The 17,019-nt window shown below is 37.9% G+C and overlaps 2 protein-coding genes across 3 annotated transcripts; both read right to left on the bottom strand.

Moving 5' to 3' along the window:
* Positions 1–2,232: 2,232 nt before the first annotated feature.
* LOC146484022 (homeobox protein HMX2-like) lies at positions 2,233–4,117 on the bottom strand. The gene is made up of 2 exons (XM_085105098.1): positions 3,764–4,117; positions 2,233–3,442 (listed from the first exon to the last, which is right to left on the bottom strand). Exons 1-2 carry the CDS (start codon positions 3,885–3,887, stop codon positions 2,946–2,948), a joined length of 621 nt encoding a protein of 206 aa, XP_084961224.1. The 5' UTR covers positions 3,888–4,117; the 3' UTR covers positions 2,233–2,945.
* A 2,042-nt stretch (positions 4,118–6,159) lies between these two features.
* Positions 6,160–14,970, bottom strand: LOC146484021 (homeobox protein ceh-19-like). Of its 2 annotated transcripts, none has more exons than XM_085105096.1 (3): positions 14,823–14,970; positions 8,936–9,129; positions 6,160–8,556 (listed from the first exon to the last, which is right to left on the bottom strand). In XM_085105096.1, the coding sequence occupies exons 1-3, from the start codon at positions 14,903–14,905 to the stop codon at positions 8,138–8,140; spliced, it is 696 nt and encodes a 231-aa protein (XP_084961222.1). In that variant the 5' UTR covers positions 14,906–14,970; the 3' UTR covers positions 6,160–8,137. The 2 variants fall into 2 exon arrangements, with proteins under 2 accessions (XP_084961222.1, XP_084961223.1); XM_085105097.1 differs by lacking the exon at positions 14,823–14,970 and adding an exon at positions 9,876–10,490.
* Positions 14,971–17,019: the final 2,049 nt, after the last annotated feature.

The following is a 17,019-nucleotide window of genomic DNA, read 5'->3' as shown; positions in this document are numbered from 1 at the left end:
ATTAAAAATTCACCTCACGTAGGTTGCCCCTTTCATGATTAAAATCACGTCGCGTGCGTGTCATTTGCTGGGCGGATGCCACGTCCTTTCATGGAAACCAGCCTTTCGTGGAAACTAGTTCTCGTCAACGTCATAAAAAGGGATATTTTTTTTATCATTTTACCAAAGGGATCGACGCTAATATATCGTGTCTTTCATACAAGAATAGATATTTCTAATTCCTAGAGGAAGCTTTTTCAAGGCCAGCCGTGCCGCGAGCGCTGCACAGGAGGTCCTCGTAATATCGTTTTTTTTTTTTCTTTTGGAGTGTCACCTTTTCCTTCACTCCCTACAACCACAACGCTTGAAAAAGAAGAGGCTATTCTTGGCACGAAAATGTCAACTATACTAAAAACCTTTCTGCTAAACCTCGTTAACACGAGAGTAAAATCACTCTTCTTAATTAACTGGTAAATATTGTTTGGTTTTCTGACTGGCTCCACTGCCCTGTTAAGTAAGTCAGTTATTTTGCTGAAAGGCATTTAATAGTATTAAAGGCTAATCGAATAGAAGCGATGAACGCTAGACTACAACACGCAAGTCAAATGGGAAAAGCTGAGTAGTATGAAAAAATTCCTTTGGGGAAAAATAACCTCAAAGTCTCCCGAGTTAAAGTCAAAGGATCGTATCAGTTTTTTACTTTTTTGTGCTTCTAGGCTTGTATAAGTTACTTTATTGACGACAAGCACATCACAAAGGTTATATATCTACATCTCAGTTTATGATGCTAATCGATGTCCTTTTTAAGTGTCTTAGTAGTTCGTACAAAGCGAATTTTGGGGTTGACCTGCACCATTTGCGACGTCTTGGTTGGTTGGTCGAGAGGACAAAAGAACAGGCAACAGAACAATGCTCCCAAACCTAAGAAACAATGCAGCTGCAGATTGTCAGGGCCCAGTGAATTAGTATAGAGCTTTTGAAAATCTTAGTACAATTCCGTATCAAATAAGACGAAGATATCTGTTTAAAATGCCAGAACCAAACCACGAAAAAAAGCTAAATTTAGGAAAAAACATCTTCCGGATTCAAATAATCCGTGGCATCATTTCAAACTTAATTTTGGACGACCACATGAGCAAAAAATAAGCTTAGACCTGAAATCCTTCAGTTACTGACTTCCTTAATTCATTTACTGTCACTCCAAGATAGCTAACTCCCGTCGAAGCTAGACGTGAAGATGGCAAGAGAACTGTTTGCCTAAATGTCCAGTTATGACCTTCACACATCAGTCAGTCAGTTGGTTTGATGCAATCGTTTTCTGATTTTTGCCAAGCTCTTAAAAAAGAGGAAGAATGTTCATTTCAGAATGACAAAGTCTCTTATTCAGATTATCTCAGTCGGCCATTAGGTTCTCCATTCCATCAACAAAAACAAATCTTCCATTTCCTATAGCTATTTTGGCGGCTTTCTGACAAATTGCCAAACAGAGACTAATCATAATATTTACAACGTATATCTGGGAGAATGAAGCCTGGTTTTGGAACTTTTCAAATCTCAATGCCTACTATTAATTAGCTAACCGGAGTTTGTTATGTCTGCCTAACAAGGCACTTAACGTATCAACTTTACCTAGCTCGATACTTGAACAATTGGATATTTCTTTAGCAGCAGAGTTACGAGCCCATGTTCGAACAATGGGAACACGGGAGATACACGTCGGCCAGATGCATGGCAGAGCTGACATCCATATATGAACAAGACAGTACACCTAACCTTCCGGTCCATAATAACTGCATTTGCAAGGAATATATTTTCAATCCCTGAACTCAAGCTATATCTCTTACCCTTAGCTGGATACAAAACAAATCCTGTTCTTTGCTTGAGAGGCGTCGCATGTGAAATTTCTTGCCCCAGATCAGCACTGAAAATCGCGAGTCTCAGTAATGCCGCGAGCATGATCGTGGCTAGTCATATCGAGCCAAAGCAAAGAACAATACGTATATAGATCAGTTACATAGCTGACAAGTGCTTTTTTCTGGTTTATCCTCGTATGTTTGGAGAAAAAAATGGAAAAGGTATAAAAAATTTGGCAACCTTTGATGTAGCTACATAGAAATTGTGAAAAATCGGATGTTCCGTGTTATACAGTCAGAAACAGAAAACAGCTCCCTCCTCCAAAGTTCCCATTTTCTATAAGTTTCAGGAATTTAACTGAATACAACTCAATGAAAGTGGATTGAAACAAACTTATGAATGTAACAATGATTTATTATCTCTTATATTATTTAACAACTTTAAGACTATATTTACAGAGCAGCTTTAAATATTTGTGGAGATCTTAATTTTCTGCAAACGGGATGCTGTGGCTTGAGAACTTTCTGCGGTTGTCTAAAAATGCGTCAGCATTACAGGCTGATGACAAGTTTTTCAAATTGTTATTATCGTGACAGACTATTTCGCGTTACTTACATAACACAATGAATTATAACAACACAGGGAAACTAGCTTTCAATATATACATGTATATAAAAATGGTCAACTTTTTTTTACATAAATGAAGTTATATTCTCAAAACTACAATTTAGGATATCGAATTAATAAGATAGCCAAGATGATATTAAATGAAACCTACGTTAATTTTTATTCTAAACTATTTCTTAAAGATTCGCAGTACAAAACGTTGTCAAATTCCAATAACTTTGTTGCCGTCTACTTTGGGCTTTCGCTCCACCCCATTCCTCGATAAGAAAAAAAAGTAGGCAAACGACGGACCACCACTTTTAGAGTACCTCTTATCCTCGTCAAGTTTAACAGTTGTCGCCTACCTTGTACGCCATTAAAATCACGACCTTTTTACAATTTTATTTCCTCCGATCTGTCTCGAATGAAAAGATTCTTGATCATACGTTAGTTTGGGAATGAGTTTGTTCCAAATCCGCGATTAAAATCCCCTCAAATATGAGTTTTCAGTGACTCGTGCCATACAGTCCGTGGGGTGGCACGAAAGGATGCAATGACAAGTTTGAGGGGAGTACTTGGAGATTTGATGAAGGACAAAATCGTGGAATAACATTCAAATTGTACGGTAATGGAGGCGTTAGTTGTCCATAACAAGGAACTCGCACTGTCTGTATCGGACAAAACATGGGGTTCATTTCTTCCCACCGCAAGCTCGCCTCAAAATCAGGCGCCATTTGCTTTTTCCATTTAGTTCTGCGGTTCTGGAACCATGTTTTGACTTGAGTGTCTGTAAGACGAAGACTTGCAGCCAAGCTGTTTCTCTCGGTGATAGTTAGATATTTCTTATCACGAAACTTTTGCTCTAAAGATTTTAACTGGCTGCTGGTGAAAGCAGTTCTCCTTCTTCTCGCCTTGTTCATGTGGATACCTTGTCTTGGCAGCTCTGTTTCATCAGCGATGTCTTCGTCTTCCTCAAACATCTCTACAGATTTTGCAGAGTGTTCTGCCGATCAGAAAAGTATATATTTAATTCTGAGCTTTTGCGCAAGACAAAGAAATGGAAATTTGCTGTACGTTTTTAGTCGGGTAAAATGCCACGAGTGCAAGATGCCGCTGAAAGATTTCTTTGGAGGTTTAATGATGAAATTTAAGTAGGGTTGGTAAATGCATGAAATTCGGGAATAAGCAAAGAAGACAAATACCAAGTCAAAGCTGAACGTGTTCCATTTCTTTCAAGGTAACCCAAAGCTACAAATCAAACAAGTTACTCCCATGACATTGTACTTCCCTTGAAAAAATAAATGCTTTAAAATAGTGAACAAACCTGTGATCTGTGCTTCCTCTCTTCTACAGTCATTTCTATAATGCCTTTGCTGCACGACATCTGTTGTTTCCTCTGGTATTTGCGTTGTTTTCCCCAAGATTGCGTTTATACTAAAAGATGCCATGAACTGCCCGTGATGTCCACATGTAGAGACAAGCGCCCTTACTGAAGCGGGCAACAGCTATTTGTAATTGCTAAATATTATTATAGCGGTATCCGGACTATAATAATCTGTTTGACAGCCAATTAAGATAGAGTCTGCTTACCTTCACATTTGACCACTTTACGACACAAAGAGCCGGTAAATGCCCGGACTTTACTGTAAACAGACAACTAATCGCTTGTCACTCGATATGACTCGAGGCTAATGAGATCATCGAATGCTTGGTCGGCTAAAAGATCTATTATACATTCGTAGCAGTAAGTTGATCATCGCTCAAATTTTTCTTTCCGGTTCTAAACTTTCATGAAAACCAAACAACTTCAATTATAGCTTACAAAACTTTAGGTAAAAACGTGCTAAATATGAGTCTAGAAAGCTGATAGGTTCTTCTCAGTTATAACAACGTTAATACGCGATAACAAGAAGACATCCCCATAAGATTTATCAATTTTAATGGTTGCGTGATCGAGGCGGTTAATACCTTGAATGCGCAAAGGAACTTGGAATTATCAGTTCAGCGAATGCCATACCCGCATCGCTAGACAATTGTCTTATCTCTGTGATTATCAGGTTGCACCTCCGACGTTTTCCGGAGCTGTTTAACAACACAACCAAGTAACTTTCCTTTAACAGTTTAATTGTAATTGCTATTCTTTTGATCAAGATCATGGGTGATAAGAATAAGCTACTGGGTGGTTGCTAACATTAGTATTTAGACCACCAGTTAAATTAGGAGACAGAACCAATATACCTAGAGACACACTTGCTAAGTACTTTCGTCTGATGCACAGGGGATGTGGCGCAGCCTGAAAAAATTAGTGCCTATGAAAAAACATGCAATCACGTTTTTTTGAGAAGAATACCCGGTTATTGACAATCGCCGGAAAAATGAACAAGGATTCTAAATAGCGGAAAGAAATATAAAACAAGTAAATCCCGTCTTTTTGCACTTGATGAAAGACGCCTGTTTGAAGATACAGACCCCCCTCCCCCGCTAAGAGTTTAATTGGAAAGTTATCATCATGATCGCTGAAATCAGTTTGCACTTTCCTTTTGCCGCGCCATCTTGAAGCTTGACTTTTACTTAGACTTAAGATAACTCAACACATTGAAAAAGGTACTTTTAAAAGATCTAAGCAAAGCTTTTACAATAGAGTGTTTTTGCTGAGAGATCGAGACATGATTTCTCTTGCTCAAACGCATCTCCTTCATGTTGAAATGTTGAAACGTCGCGTGTCAGCAGCCGAATAACCGCTTCGAACAATCATAATGCATAAAACATCCTTTTTTGCTTAGATGTGTAGATTATCTCCATTTCCAGTCTGATTGGTCTACGTGTTCAATCTGGAGGCCTAAACTAAATGAGATGTGCGCCAACGTTACCGAAAGCCGTTTAGATTTTAATCTCATAAGGCGATAAGCCATATCTCGGTCTGATCTTGTATTTGTTTATAATCGTTTATTACTCTCGAGATAGTGGTTTATTATGAGGTGATTAAAGCTTTTAAGAGTGGAAATTGACATTAGCCAGGTAATCCTTAATCACCGGTCAAGAAGAAGTTCTTTAGCGAGGAAGAACGCGCTACATTACTGCGATATGATCTGCTGAAAATCAGTGGGCAATTATGGCATTGGGTTCAAATTATGAACCGAAGCAAACTGATGTGCTTTGGCACGCCTGTCATGCAATGAAGACTGCACGCTGTTTGATCAGCTTATGAAAATAATCAAGCTATGTTAGAGATTCTGAACTTAGCTCATGAATGTGAACCAAAAGGGGAATTATGATAGTGACAAAATTCGTGATTGGCTACCTTAAGGTCGGTAATAATATGATACATACAGACAAACGTTTTGGCTTCATGAAATGCTCGTATGTATGGACCAAAGTAATTACGAATTACGCCATTATCTAAACGCCGAACCAAAAGCGTCCATCAGATAACTCATTTTTGATGGGAAAAGTCATGAAGCATAGTTTCCCCTCTGCTAGCTCGCCACAGTTCGTTTCTTTACCTCATCCCCCCTCGGCTATTTAAAAAATGACTGCTCAGTCAGTTGTTTACACTTCTTCCCGGGACTTCTTGAACGTTTGCCAGATGAGCGTGCAAGAGAGTAAAAGTGAGGCAATTTTCAAGACTTTTCACTTGCTTAAAAACTGACGTTACAAATAAAAAACAAACAACACCAATGGAAAATGCTATCACAGCTGCACTGTACCTTTATTTGAATGATGCAACCGCCTGATTCGCGTTAGACTATGGAGATTTGCATTACATGACTATGGCCTTGATTCCAAATCAGTACATCAATCACTAACGTAACATCAAAGGTCCAGAAAAATGCATCTCTGTGATTTGTATAGCGAAACTACCCGTGGAGAAGCTGGCCAATAATAGCTGGCCACCATAATTGGTTAAGCTGTTGTGGTCTCACTGTCTACACGCCAGGTTTTATTTTTTTTTTTCTTTCTTTTCCTGTGTCTGTAGGCGAAGCAAAATAATACAAAAATAGCTGTCCAAGGCTGGCGCATGTGTAATATTCTGGCCAAACCACAGAGATGCCTCATAAACATATACATCCTTATTTGTTTTGAATAATGTTGTGCATTACCAGGGCCTCATTAGCCCGGGGTGGAAAGGGGGGGGGGGGGGGGTTACTCCTTAGCACCTGGCATCACAACATATTCACAGATAACAGTAGCTGATCTAGGAGGGCCATGTCTTTGGACTGAAAAAATACTAAAATGTAGCAGTTGATTGAGCTGTAAACGGAATGTGTTATTTTCAAAACGTAAATGAAATTTAATTGAATTATTGAGAGGGATTACTCAAAATTGCCAAATGATGAGACATTAGCTAGACATTGAAGATCTTTGAATTTCAATGTCATTTAGAGTTGTGTTTTTGTGGTTCTCCTCTGTTACACCTGTACTGTTAACGTTGAATTGATGTTTGTTAAATAGAGCCTTAACATTCATACTCTGGAAAAAACGTTTTTTGAAGCCTACGTTTTCGAACATTGCTACTGTTAATCAGCAGATCAAGATGTAGCGCTCCAGCAGAGGATGAACACTCAAAAGGCGATTACTTCAATTAAGGAAGCCGGTGCAGGAAATACAGGACGAGGCCATGCACGCGCGAAAGAAAGTGTTTCATCCAACGCTTGAGGTATCAAATACACATGCCAGTAACAAGAGAAAAGACTGTATCAAATATAGGAAATGTTTAGTGTATGAATTAAGTGAGTTTTAGAAACCAGTGGACCTGGTTGCTCTAAGAGCCTGGGGTGACTTTATCCAATGGATTAGCTCCTATGCAGGGGATAAAATGTATCTATTTTAAAGCCAAACGTGTTCATTTGAATTACGTTTATCCGCTTCAAACAGATTTATCCACGGGATACGTAGCTTATCCAATCAGCTTTGAACAACTGTGGTTTGGCCTAGTGAATTTAATTAAGGTTATCAATTATTTCTGAATGGGGATTTTATGACCGAAATATCTTTTTTCAGACGATTTGCAAAAATAAGATTACAATTAAAATTGTTACATCGAAGGAAATGGCTAGATACTGTGTAACGTTATTGACTGCACGGTCCTCAAAAAGCTGGTACTACCGTCACGCAACTGATCAGAATTTGTATGGCAAAATTCGTTTTGAGATTTAACTGTATTTTAGTTAACTATTGCCACATGTGTTTTTGTTCTCATGTGCTTTTAATAATTTTCGAAACTAGAAGACTATATTAAAAGGAAGAACTATTTGATCTTATACTCATAACTGGGACCATTTCAACTGAGCAGGAAGCAAGTAAACTTATCAGTAAAGTGTTCACCTGCATGAGTGTTAGGAACACACTGAGGCAAGTCATCAGTTTATAGAAAAATGAATCTTTATTTAAAAGATTTATTGGTTTGCCGTGAAGCAGGCTTCATTTGCGACATCGGAAGCCGATAAGGTTATTCTATGACAGTTGTTAATAAACTTAATGAACTATTTGTCAAAAGGAATAATAACACCCTGGCAGAGCTGTTTAACACACCAAAGCTGATCGTTCAAATAAGTTTCTACGAAAATTAACGTTTAATATACAATAAAAAAACTTCAGTCTTTTTTACAACATGTTGTTGGTTCTTGTGTGGGCGCGTCAAAAGCTTTTCTAGAGAAATCTCAAAAGCGGCGGCGCTTCTTTGCGTCATCTACTGATGTTATTGAGCTCCGTGAGGTGGAATAAAGGCTGGCGTAGGACAAGAATACATTGTGTTCATTCTATACACTGGCGGGGGTGGTGGGCAATGACAAATAGGCACCCAAGGGGGGTGGTAAGGTCCAATGCTACTTCTCTGTATTTCATAAGCCAAATGAATAGCTTCTCCAACATTTTCTCTCTTCCACTTGGTGCGACGATTTTGAAACCAAGTCTTTACTTGTTTATTACTGAGTTGAAGTGACTTTGCTAACATATCTCTTTCAGCGATGGTGAGATACTTGTTCATCATGAATTTTTCCTCCAGACATTTCAACTGGAAACTAGTGAACGCAGTTCTCTTTCTTCTCGTTTTAGCTGACTTCCTTGTGGTTTTTGAGTCTCGAATATCCTCTTCTTTGGCTGTCTCATTTCGGTTATCTGAAAATATCGATACAAACAAAGCATTAATCGCTCTCAGCCTCGAAATTAAATTAATTAGCTTGGACGACAAAAGATTACTCCAGAAGCAAAGAGGACAAATGGGAGAACATTCAACGAAAAATTTAAAATAATTGTAATCACCAGTGATAGAAAATGTGTATCATAGGCATAGTCGTTTATCGAAAAAAGGAAATGTCTCTGTTCACTCCATATTCTAAGCCGAAAGATCCATCCTCTTACACCCATGCATTAATCAGTTGGACTTACAGTTTCCAGGATAAACAGAAAAAAATGCATAGTTTATTTAGGTGGACATCTGACCCAACACTTCTTGCCATTGAGACACATCGATCAGTCCAAATGTTTTTATTTTTACCTTGGAGTCGCGATTCCTGGTCATCTTCCTCATCGCTTTCCATCATACAAGGAAGACTGCCTCGTTCCCCTCCATGAAGACTATTTTGAAATACAGCAGTATCTCTGACCAACTCTTGCTGAGGCCTTGCTGAGCCCAACAATGCAGCAATGGTAAAATTTGCAGAATTAGCCTGTTCCATCATTTTATTACAGCTAGAAAATAAGTTATTAGGTTCAGGTTAGACATTCGTATCCGCCCAGATGGATGGCATCTACTAAACATTATATGAGTGAAACTCGACTTAAAAAGACTGGTTTAATTGAACACAAATGTAAAATGAAAGCCGTAGAATACCTAACATTTTCCGACTCTATTCATAAGTGAAAATGTTATTTTCCTCTGGATAGAAATCTAACCATTACATAGCGCTGGCGTGTTCAATTAAGCCAAGTTGGAAAGTTAACGGTTATTTTTGGACAATCATCGCCGTCGTCCACCAATGGATTAGTCGTTTAGATTTATCTCATCATGATCTATAAACAGTAAAGCCTATATTGACACGGACACACACATAAACAGATCGCTCGAGCTGATAACAGTTGGTTTCTTGACCCTTTTGAAATCCATAGACAATCTTGTACACTCTGTCAGTGATTTTATATCACTGAAGCTTTATCCCTTTGGTTTAAATCCTAAAGTGTTCTTAGCCGTTCAAGTAAAACAGAGAACATGCAGTGGTTGTTTCTGCGTATTTTGGAGGCAGTTTTGGTTTGGGGTCGCTCCTGAAAATGCGAGTCAAGACCAAGAACCTCTGTCTGATTGACGACCGCGTATTGTTGACGACAACTTTAATTCTTAGTTTCAGAGATGATGACCAAAATATGTCGTTTGATATTAAATGAGGGGATATGATAAGTTCTTTCCCATTTACACTGATCATCCGCCTTTTGTCTCTTACCTGGTTTCTCCTCGCAGCCAAACTGCGCTGAACACTGTCTAATGTGGGAAGTGGCAGCTACAGGAAAATCTTGGACTGAGTTGGCCGCTTAAGTCAGTGGATTAATTGAATGCACATTGTAACAAATAAAAATATATACGCCAACTAGTGCCATGAAAAATATCTTGCTGTGAAAGTATTCACTATATTTATGCCCAATTATGTCCTAAAGCGAAAAGACTGTCAAAGCTGCAAGAAGCATTGGCGGGTAAAGCATTGTTAAATAGATGCATTGGAAGGTATGGGTTTGTACACATTTCCAACAAATCTCTACCAGTAAACACTCGTTTTCTATCTAAAAGAGCCACTTGTTAGAACATTCCGGTGAGGATGGACATTATCCAAACATAACCATAAACAGCGATTTCTATTAGCCTCAGGGCCCATCTTTCATGAGACATCCGCCCGTAAGCCACATGTTCTAATTACACCAAAACCCGAAACAAACGATCAAATAAAGAGCAGTTAAAACGTCTTTCCATCAACTGCGTTTTAACAATTCAAAAGTATACATCAGTGATGAACCCAGACATGGGTGGTTGAAGTTGGATTTAAAATTGCCTTCAATATTGAATTTCAATGATTTGACGATGATTTTGCCTAAGCGGCGTTCATACCACGATAAGCCTATCTAATTACAATGCGCTATTGTGGTGACCAACTTGGTTGCTCTGACAAATGGCCCTAAGTGCTGAAAGTTTAATCTACATTGAAACTAAAATGTGCTATTAATTTATTTGCGGAAATACCTAAATGGCTCCTATTGAGAAATCGTCTTATTTTTCCATTCATTAATAAAACGTCGGCACTTAAGCAAAGGCTAGTACCTAATTTTGCTTAAGGAGAGGAGCATTTTAAGAGGGCTATATATTATACTGGTCATACGATTCAACGTGACAGATGTAAAAAAAAAAAAAAAAAAAGAAACCCCTCAACAGTGTTTTCTTTGTATGTTAAGCCAAAACGTCAGCAAAATGGTTCAAAAGCTCGTCGTCTACGTCTTGTTTGTTGGAAAGTTAACAAGGAGCACCAAACAATGACAATTTAACAAATTTACAACTTTTGAGACAAATGCTTTTCTCCGAACTTTGATCAGTATACTAACAAGGTTATTTTTTTCCCAATCTTGCCAAAAAAAAGGCTTTGACGATATTTAATCCTTCATATTTATAACATTCAGTGAACATTTTATAGAACACAAGTTCAACAAATGACTAAACTATGCGAAGAATCATAATGGATAAAGCATATTTCTAGAAAAAAAAATTGGTTGCAAGACTTAAAACCTGTTGTACAAATGGTCTATTTTATTATTTTATCCTGCTAAGCAGCTTTCTAAAAACTAACGGGGATAACATTATACTTAAGATCGCGCTTCCGTAATATATTTAACGACAATCAGAAAACTCAAACGTTCGCCTTAAAAAAACAAACATGGCACTTTTTAGTTTCTATACTTTTCAAGCAAGGTGTTTTGTTTTTATGCCGCAAGGGTTAAATTCTAATAGTTCTTTGTCTTTCTTCCATAACAACGGTTAGTATATTTTAAATTTTAGTCATCTGAAAGTCGGCAAACAGCAATTTCTTTTATCTCTTGGGATGCAAATTCCTGAGTCCTTTGATTAAGCTCTAGTTACGTAAACCACCTGGGACGCGAGCACAGTGCCATCTCTTTCAAAGGACTTTATTTGCTGTTATACAGCAATTTTACTAATATGTTTTCAATTATCGTAAATTCCCAATGTTTTTACAGTGAGAGTTCTGCTCAGAGCAAGAATAAAGGGTGGGACTGTTTCAATGGTTACAGAATGTTCCTGTTTTGTTGAAAACGGAAAGATGAAAGCTTTCCCGGCCCCAAAAAAGACGATTTATTCGTAATTGGTCAGGCAGGCAGATTTTTTGAATTCGTACAGTGCCTTAAGCACTGTCCCTTTGGTTTATCTCAGCGGAGGAGGTTTCTGTTCTTATTTAAAGTGAACCGTCTCCAACTCCCTACATAATGCACTGCAACACACAGACAGTGAATGTCGCACGCTCAGTCCGTTTGTTCAAACTATAGTAAAGTGTTACCAATATCTCCATGCAGTTAGAAGGCTGGCATTTTTTATGCCCTTCGTGCATCAGTGATGAGCGCAACGGATTCTCCTCTCTTTGGGGCCACGGTAAGTGGCTTGTAGTGACTTCTATCTTCTTTCTCTCTTCATCTTCTTCATCTTCTTCTCCTTCGTCTTCTTTTGCTTTGCTTGCAGTCTTGGTAAATATGTTTGCTTTAGAAGCAATTTTATTCGCTCATACTTTTAGGGAGTGTTAAATTAGTAACCTTAAATAACTAAGCAAAATTTTTAGGCCATAGAGGTCCTCCTGACGTAATTATCGCGATAAAATACCTTTTCGTTAAGGTTCAGTATGTTTGCACATGTCCGCCAAGATGGCGTAACGCGGGGTTCGTTCCCTGTACACAAAATTAACTACTTCACAAAAACGTCTAAAAATTTAGAAACCTATCTTAAACCGAGTTACAAATCTTGTTAATTTCTAAATTTAACATTTAAGGGTTTGGGAACAAACTTTTCCACCATTAAAACGAAAATTTAACTTTTGAACAATTTTTGTAGGTTTAGCATCATGTAGTAAGAACTTGCTCACTTGAGCCAGCGTATCTCCAAGGATATATTACATCCACATGCATGAAACTTTGTGTGAAGTTTCTAAATTGATATTTCAAGGATATTCTAAAAGACTAGATGTTTAGAATAAACGGCTTGTATTTTACAACCTACGCACTGAGCACCCAACTAACGGGACCAAAATACCATTTCCTCACGTTCGTCAGAATCTGTTTGACAATAAGTTCCTTAGGTTTCCTGGGTCACTAGCCAGTAGCCAAAAAGTAATGAATAGATGCTATTCTACACAATACATGTACATCTCTTGCCTTCTTTAAGAATAGAATAGATAGTAGCACGGGGTTTGTTTGTTACTGATTCCGTTTACACACTTAGAGCTCTTTAGTGGTCATGCGGCCAAATCTCCGCTCGCTCGTGACTGACTATGTGATGAACTTGTTTTTTTTTTTTTTTTCATTATTATGATCTCTTTTTTCTGTTTTGCCACTACACACATTACAAAAAACAATACAGAATACCGGTTTCCGGTCGAAGGTAAAAAATGGCGAGGAAAACTAAGCGAAATCACGAGGCTTATAAGAAATTAGGTTTCCTCACAAAATACACCGAAGACTTGTTGCTTGGTTCGTGTCACTCCACAGACAATGACTCTCAAAACATTCTGCACTTTAAAACTGTTTGGCAATGAATTCCTTCCACTTCGAGGATTGATAACGGCTTTAACGAAATAACACAAATTTCCTTTTGAGAAATTTGAAAATTAAACAAAGACCGAGCTGTCTATGAGGAGCACCGGCGTTCATTCATCGGTTTAGGATTTCATTTGGCCTGTTTTATCCGCATACTCATGATCAGTTCGAAGTTGAAACTACAGCTCAGTCATACAACAAAATAAACTACTAGCCTGTAGTTCCATTTGAGGAATTATGTTAATTTTCACCGCAAGTTTGACATGCAACACACAAACCAATGCCGGATCTGTCTCTAACAGTGACACTGTTAGTACAGCATTCCTTAAGTCGGTTATCATGTTTTCTCGTTTCACAGTTTTATTCATAACCCACATTATTGCACGGTCCAGAAGGAAAATCGTTTAATACTTCATCGATATCCGCCCTCTTTTTAGACTACAAATAGACGGGTGGGTTTGGTTCGTAAAACCAAAAAAAAAGTTAATTATAGTTAATTATAATTGGTCCATCAATTGCTCAATTTTTCGGAAACGCCGTTTAAATGAGAAAAAATTATCTTACCCGTGATCTTAAACTGAATCCCACAACATTGATGTAACAGTCAGTTGCACCTAACGTCGATTCCAATAAGTAAAAATCTTGGGCATTGATTTATCAAGGCCAATTCAGTGCCACATGTTTTTTATTCTTTCGAGAGCAAGAATTAAAAGTAAAATAATAAGCAAATCCGTGTTAAAAGCTTGAATAGTGAACTTTGACATGGAAATTCTCTCATATAAAGCCATCAGTAGTTGTTAATTAATATGAAATGTTTTGAAATATATATTATGAAAAGAAAACGTCACCAAACCAGCAAATTGAACGACCGTATGACTATCAAACAAATGTTTCCCTCAACTGTTCGTGGCATCATCACAAATTTATGCTGTTTCTGTTAAAGAAAAAGTTCCTTGACTTAGCTGCAGCTTCTGGTATAACAAAACTTAGGTATTCACTCGCTGTTACTACAATGTAAATTATAAATTCAAAATTCCTCTTTTAATCCCGGCCCAACCAAGGCCCCAAACATGATGGCCTATTTCAGTGAGTAAAAAATTTCGAGGAGTAATTTGACTCTTCTAAATTAGGGTCAAATTGTTCTAATTTGTAGAAGGGATGAAAATTTCCCAAGTGAATATTTGAATTTCAGGGTGATCTGTTACGTTTTGTGATTAGCCGTTTACTCAAATTCTGTCCACAATTACTCCTGACCACTAAGGGTTGAATCTGTTCTTTGGGCATCAGGGCTAAATCGCCGAACACTTTGGTCGGAAATAATATTACTAATAAAATAAACGTTTCCATGAGTGGTTTCATTTCAGTACGCCTTCAGCTTTAACCGGAAAATTAAGCTGAGCACGGTAAAATGCTTGTTTGCTGAAGGGCTAGAAAGATGATAGGAAAGATTCGACAGTTTTGAAAAATTATATTTTCCTACTAGCTAAATGTTCAAAACTGGTTTGCTGGCAATATTATTCCCATTTACATTAGAAGATGGTTCGCTCTTTCCATGTATTAGTATTTCTATCAGTGGTTAAGATTTTAGATACCTGGTGTGAAAATCCGCTCGAAGACTCATCGTTTTTCGTCTTGTGGCGTATGGAGTGTTACTAGTCAATCCTTGGAGATTCATCTACCATCTCGAGCGCCCTCTGCCTCATCAGTTAGCCTGCCAAAAGCAAAATGATTCTTTGATTTGTATAAAAGCGGTGAAATCGGAAAAAGTTTGGCCAATGGTCCCACCATTGTGATATACTTTGAGCACTGATGCACTTCCCGTCATATTAACCGGAACGTCGAGTTGAGAGGCCCGGAAGGCGTTGGCCAGTGTAGTAAGCATTGTGCTGTCATAAAGTTCAGTTTCTGCAAGGTGGCTTGCTGCGACAGGTTTTCGTGAATTCGTTAAAAATGCAGGATATGTATATGACGAAGATAATGATGATTAAATTTGCTTATTTATTTCAACACAGTAAAACCTTCAGTAACAAAAATACTGATTTACAAGGTTGCCGTGTGGAAAACTGCTTGACCGTTATTATAAAATCGGTCGATTTCCCTTTTAAATCACCCAAGGTCCTCAGGCAAGCTGTTCCATAAAAATGCCCCGCTATAGCTATTAAAACTTTGCAAGTTACGTGTAGTTTTACGCGGCTTGGGCATGAATTCATGTTTGTCCTCTGCATTACTTTTTGCGTATTACGGATCAAATTAATTTGGCAAGTATTCCAGAGAAGACCTTTTAATTACTTTAAACATTAGCGTCGTTTTAAGTTTTTTTCTGTTGCGTTGAAAGATTGTCCAACTGTAACCTATCGAAGGAGAAAGGGGCACGAGTGTAATAACTGGATCTTGTACAAACTTGTTCCCGGGGTCTCTCCTTTCCCCTTCCCTGGGAAAGAGGTTGGATCTACTATTGACGTCCCTGTGAGCTCTGTTCCGTAACCATACATTCATAAGCGAGCTTAAGCAACGAGGACGGCGACAGCAACGACAACGCCGCAAAACAATAGGTTTAAAGGTATTGTGGAGAACGTGAACGCACGACGGTGAATTTTTCAATTTCTTTCTTAAATTGTACGCCACTCCTACCAATTTGGTTCCTGGATAGTTGGCCATTTTTGTAAAAGTTGAGCGAAATAATCGCGAAGTAGCTCAAATGAATAAAGATACATTTTCGGGTTACGTTTTCGTTGCCGTTGCCGTCGTCGTTGCTTTAGCTCCCTATTTTCTTCTAATTTGTATGTAAATACTGGCCAGTAAAAAGGTTTTTTTTTTATCAATCCTAAACACCTGGCCATTCGTTGCTAGATAATATTCAATTATTTTCCTTGTAAACGTTTCATTGATTCAAAGGAGAGCACCACACAGTACAAATCTTGGCGCTTCATTTGCTGTATGAGAGATCAGGCATGTCCTGGCATGTGTCACTTTGTGCGTGAATAAATAGAGGTATGCAACTAACAATGAACTTGAATTCCGATATAAATCCTTTAATTTATTTCGATTTTTCACTTATTTTCAAAAGTATTAAAGAGAATCGGTATCTTCAAAGTCAATTTAACATGAAATTGTTTGTTGGTTGGTTTGTGACTCAGAAGAACACGCTATGCATTTAGATTAGCAGAAGTTCAAAAGCACTGCGGGCTCGGAGGAGGAGTGAAAGACTGGAAACTAATTGCCCAAACACCATGTACCAAGCAGTAATTACACCTTTGCCCTTCATTATCAGAAAATACATTTTCATTAGTGTTAAAATTAAATCATTAAAGCGAATGTGTAATCATTGTATGAAAATAGACAAACGTTTTAATTTTCGGTGTCGTCAATAAGACGATGAGAAGTCCAAAGACTACTGCAAAGCTGACACAACGTAATATATTTTAAAACAATATTTCGGCTGGCCAAACCAGCCTTCTTCAGGTTTAGATGTTACTAAATTATATAAATGAAATTACAATATTATATTGTCTATTATGGAGGATGTTGCAATACATAGGAGCGGCGGAAATGACCTTTACAAGGTGGTACCAAAGGATAAGGAAATAAGTAAATTAAAATAAAAAAATTACAATTCATCACGTCTATTCAAACCGTGGGGTTCCAAGGTCCCCGCTAAATCTATAAGAAAGGACTCTCTGGCTTTTCTGATTGAATCACGTGAGGAGTGGATAACTTCAAGTGGTATTAGTTGCATGTCAGTGTGGCAGTGGTTAGGTTGAGAAAGAAAATGTTCAGAAACAGTGGTTG

Source organism: Pavona decussata, unplaced genomic scaffold (assembly GCF_977016875.1).
Source record: "Pavona decussata unplaced genomic scaffold, jaPavDecu1.1 SCAFFOLD_37, whole genome shotgun sequence".
NCBI lineage: Eukaryota > Metazoa > Cnidaria > Anthozoa > Scleractinia > Agariciidae > Pavona > Pavona decussata.
This window is presented reverse-complemented; position numbering and strand designations above follow the sequence as displayed.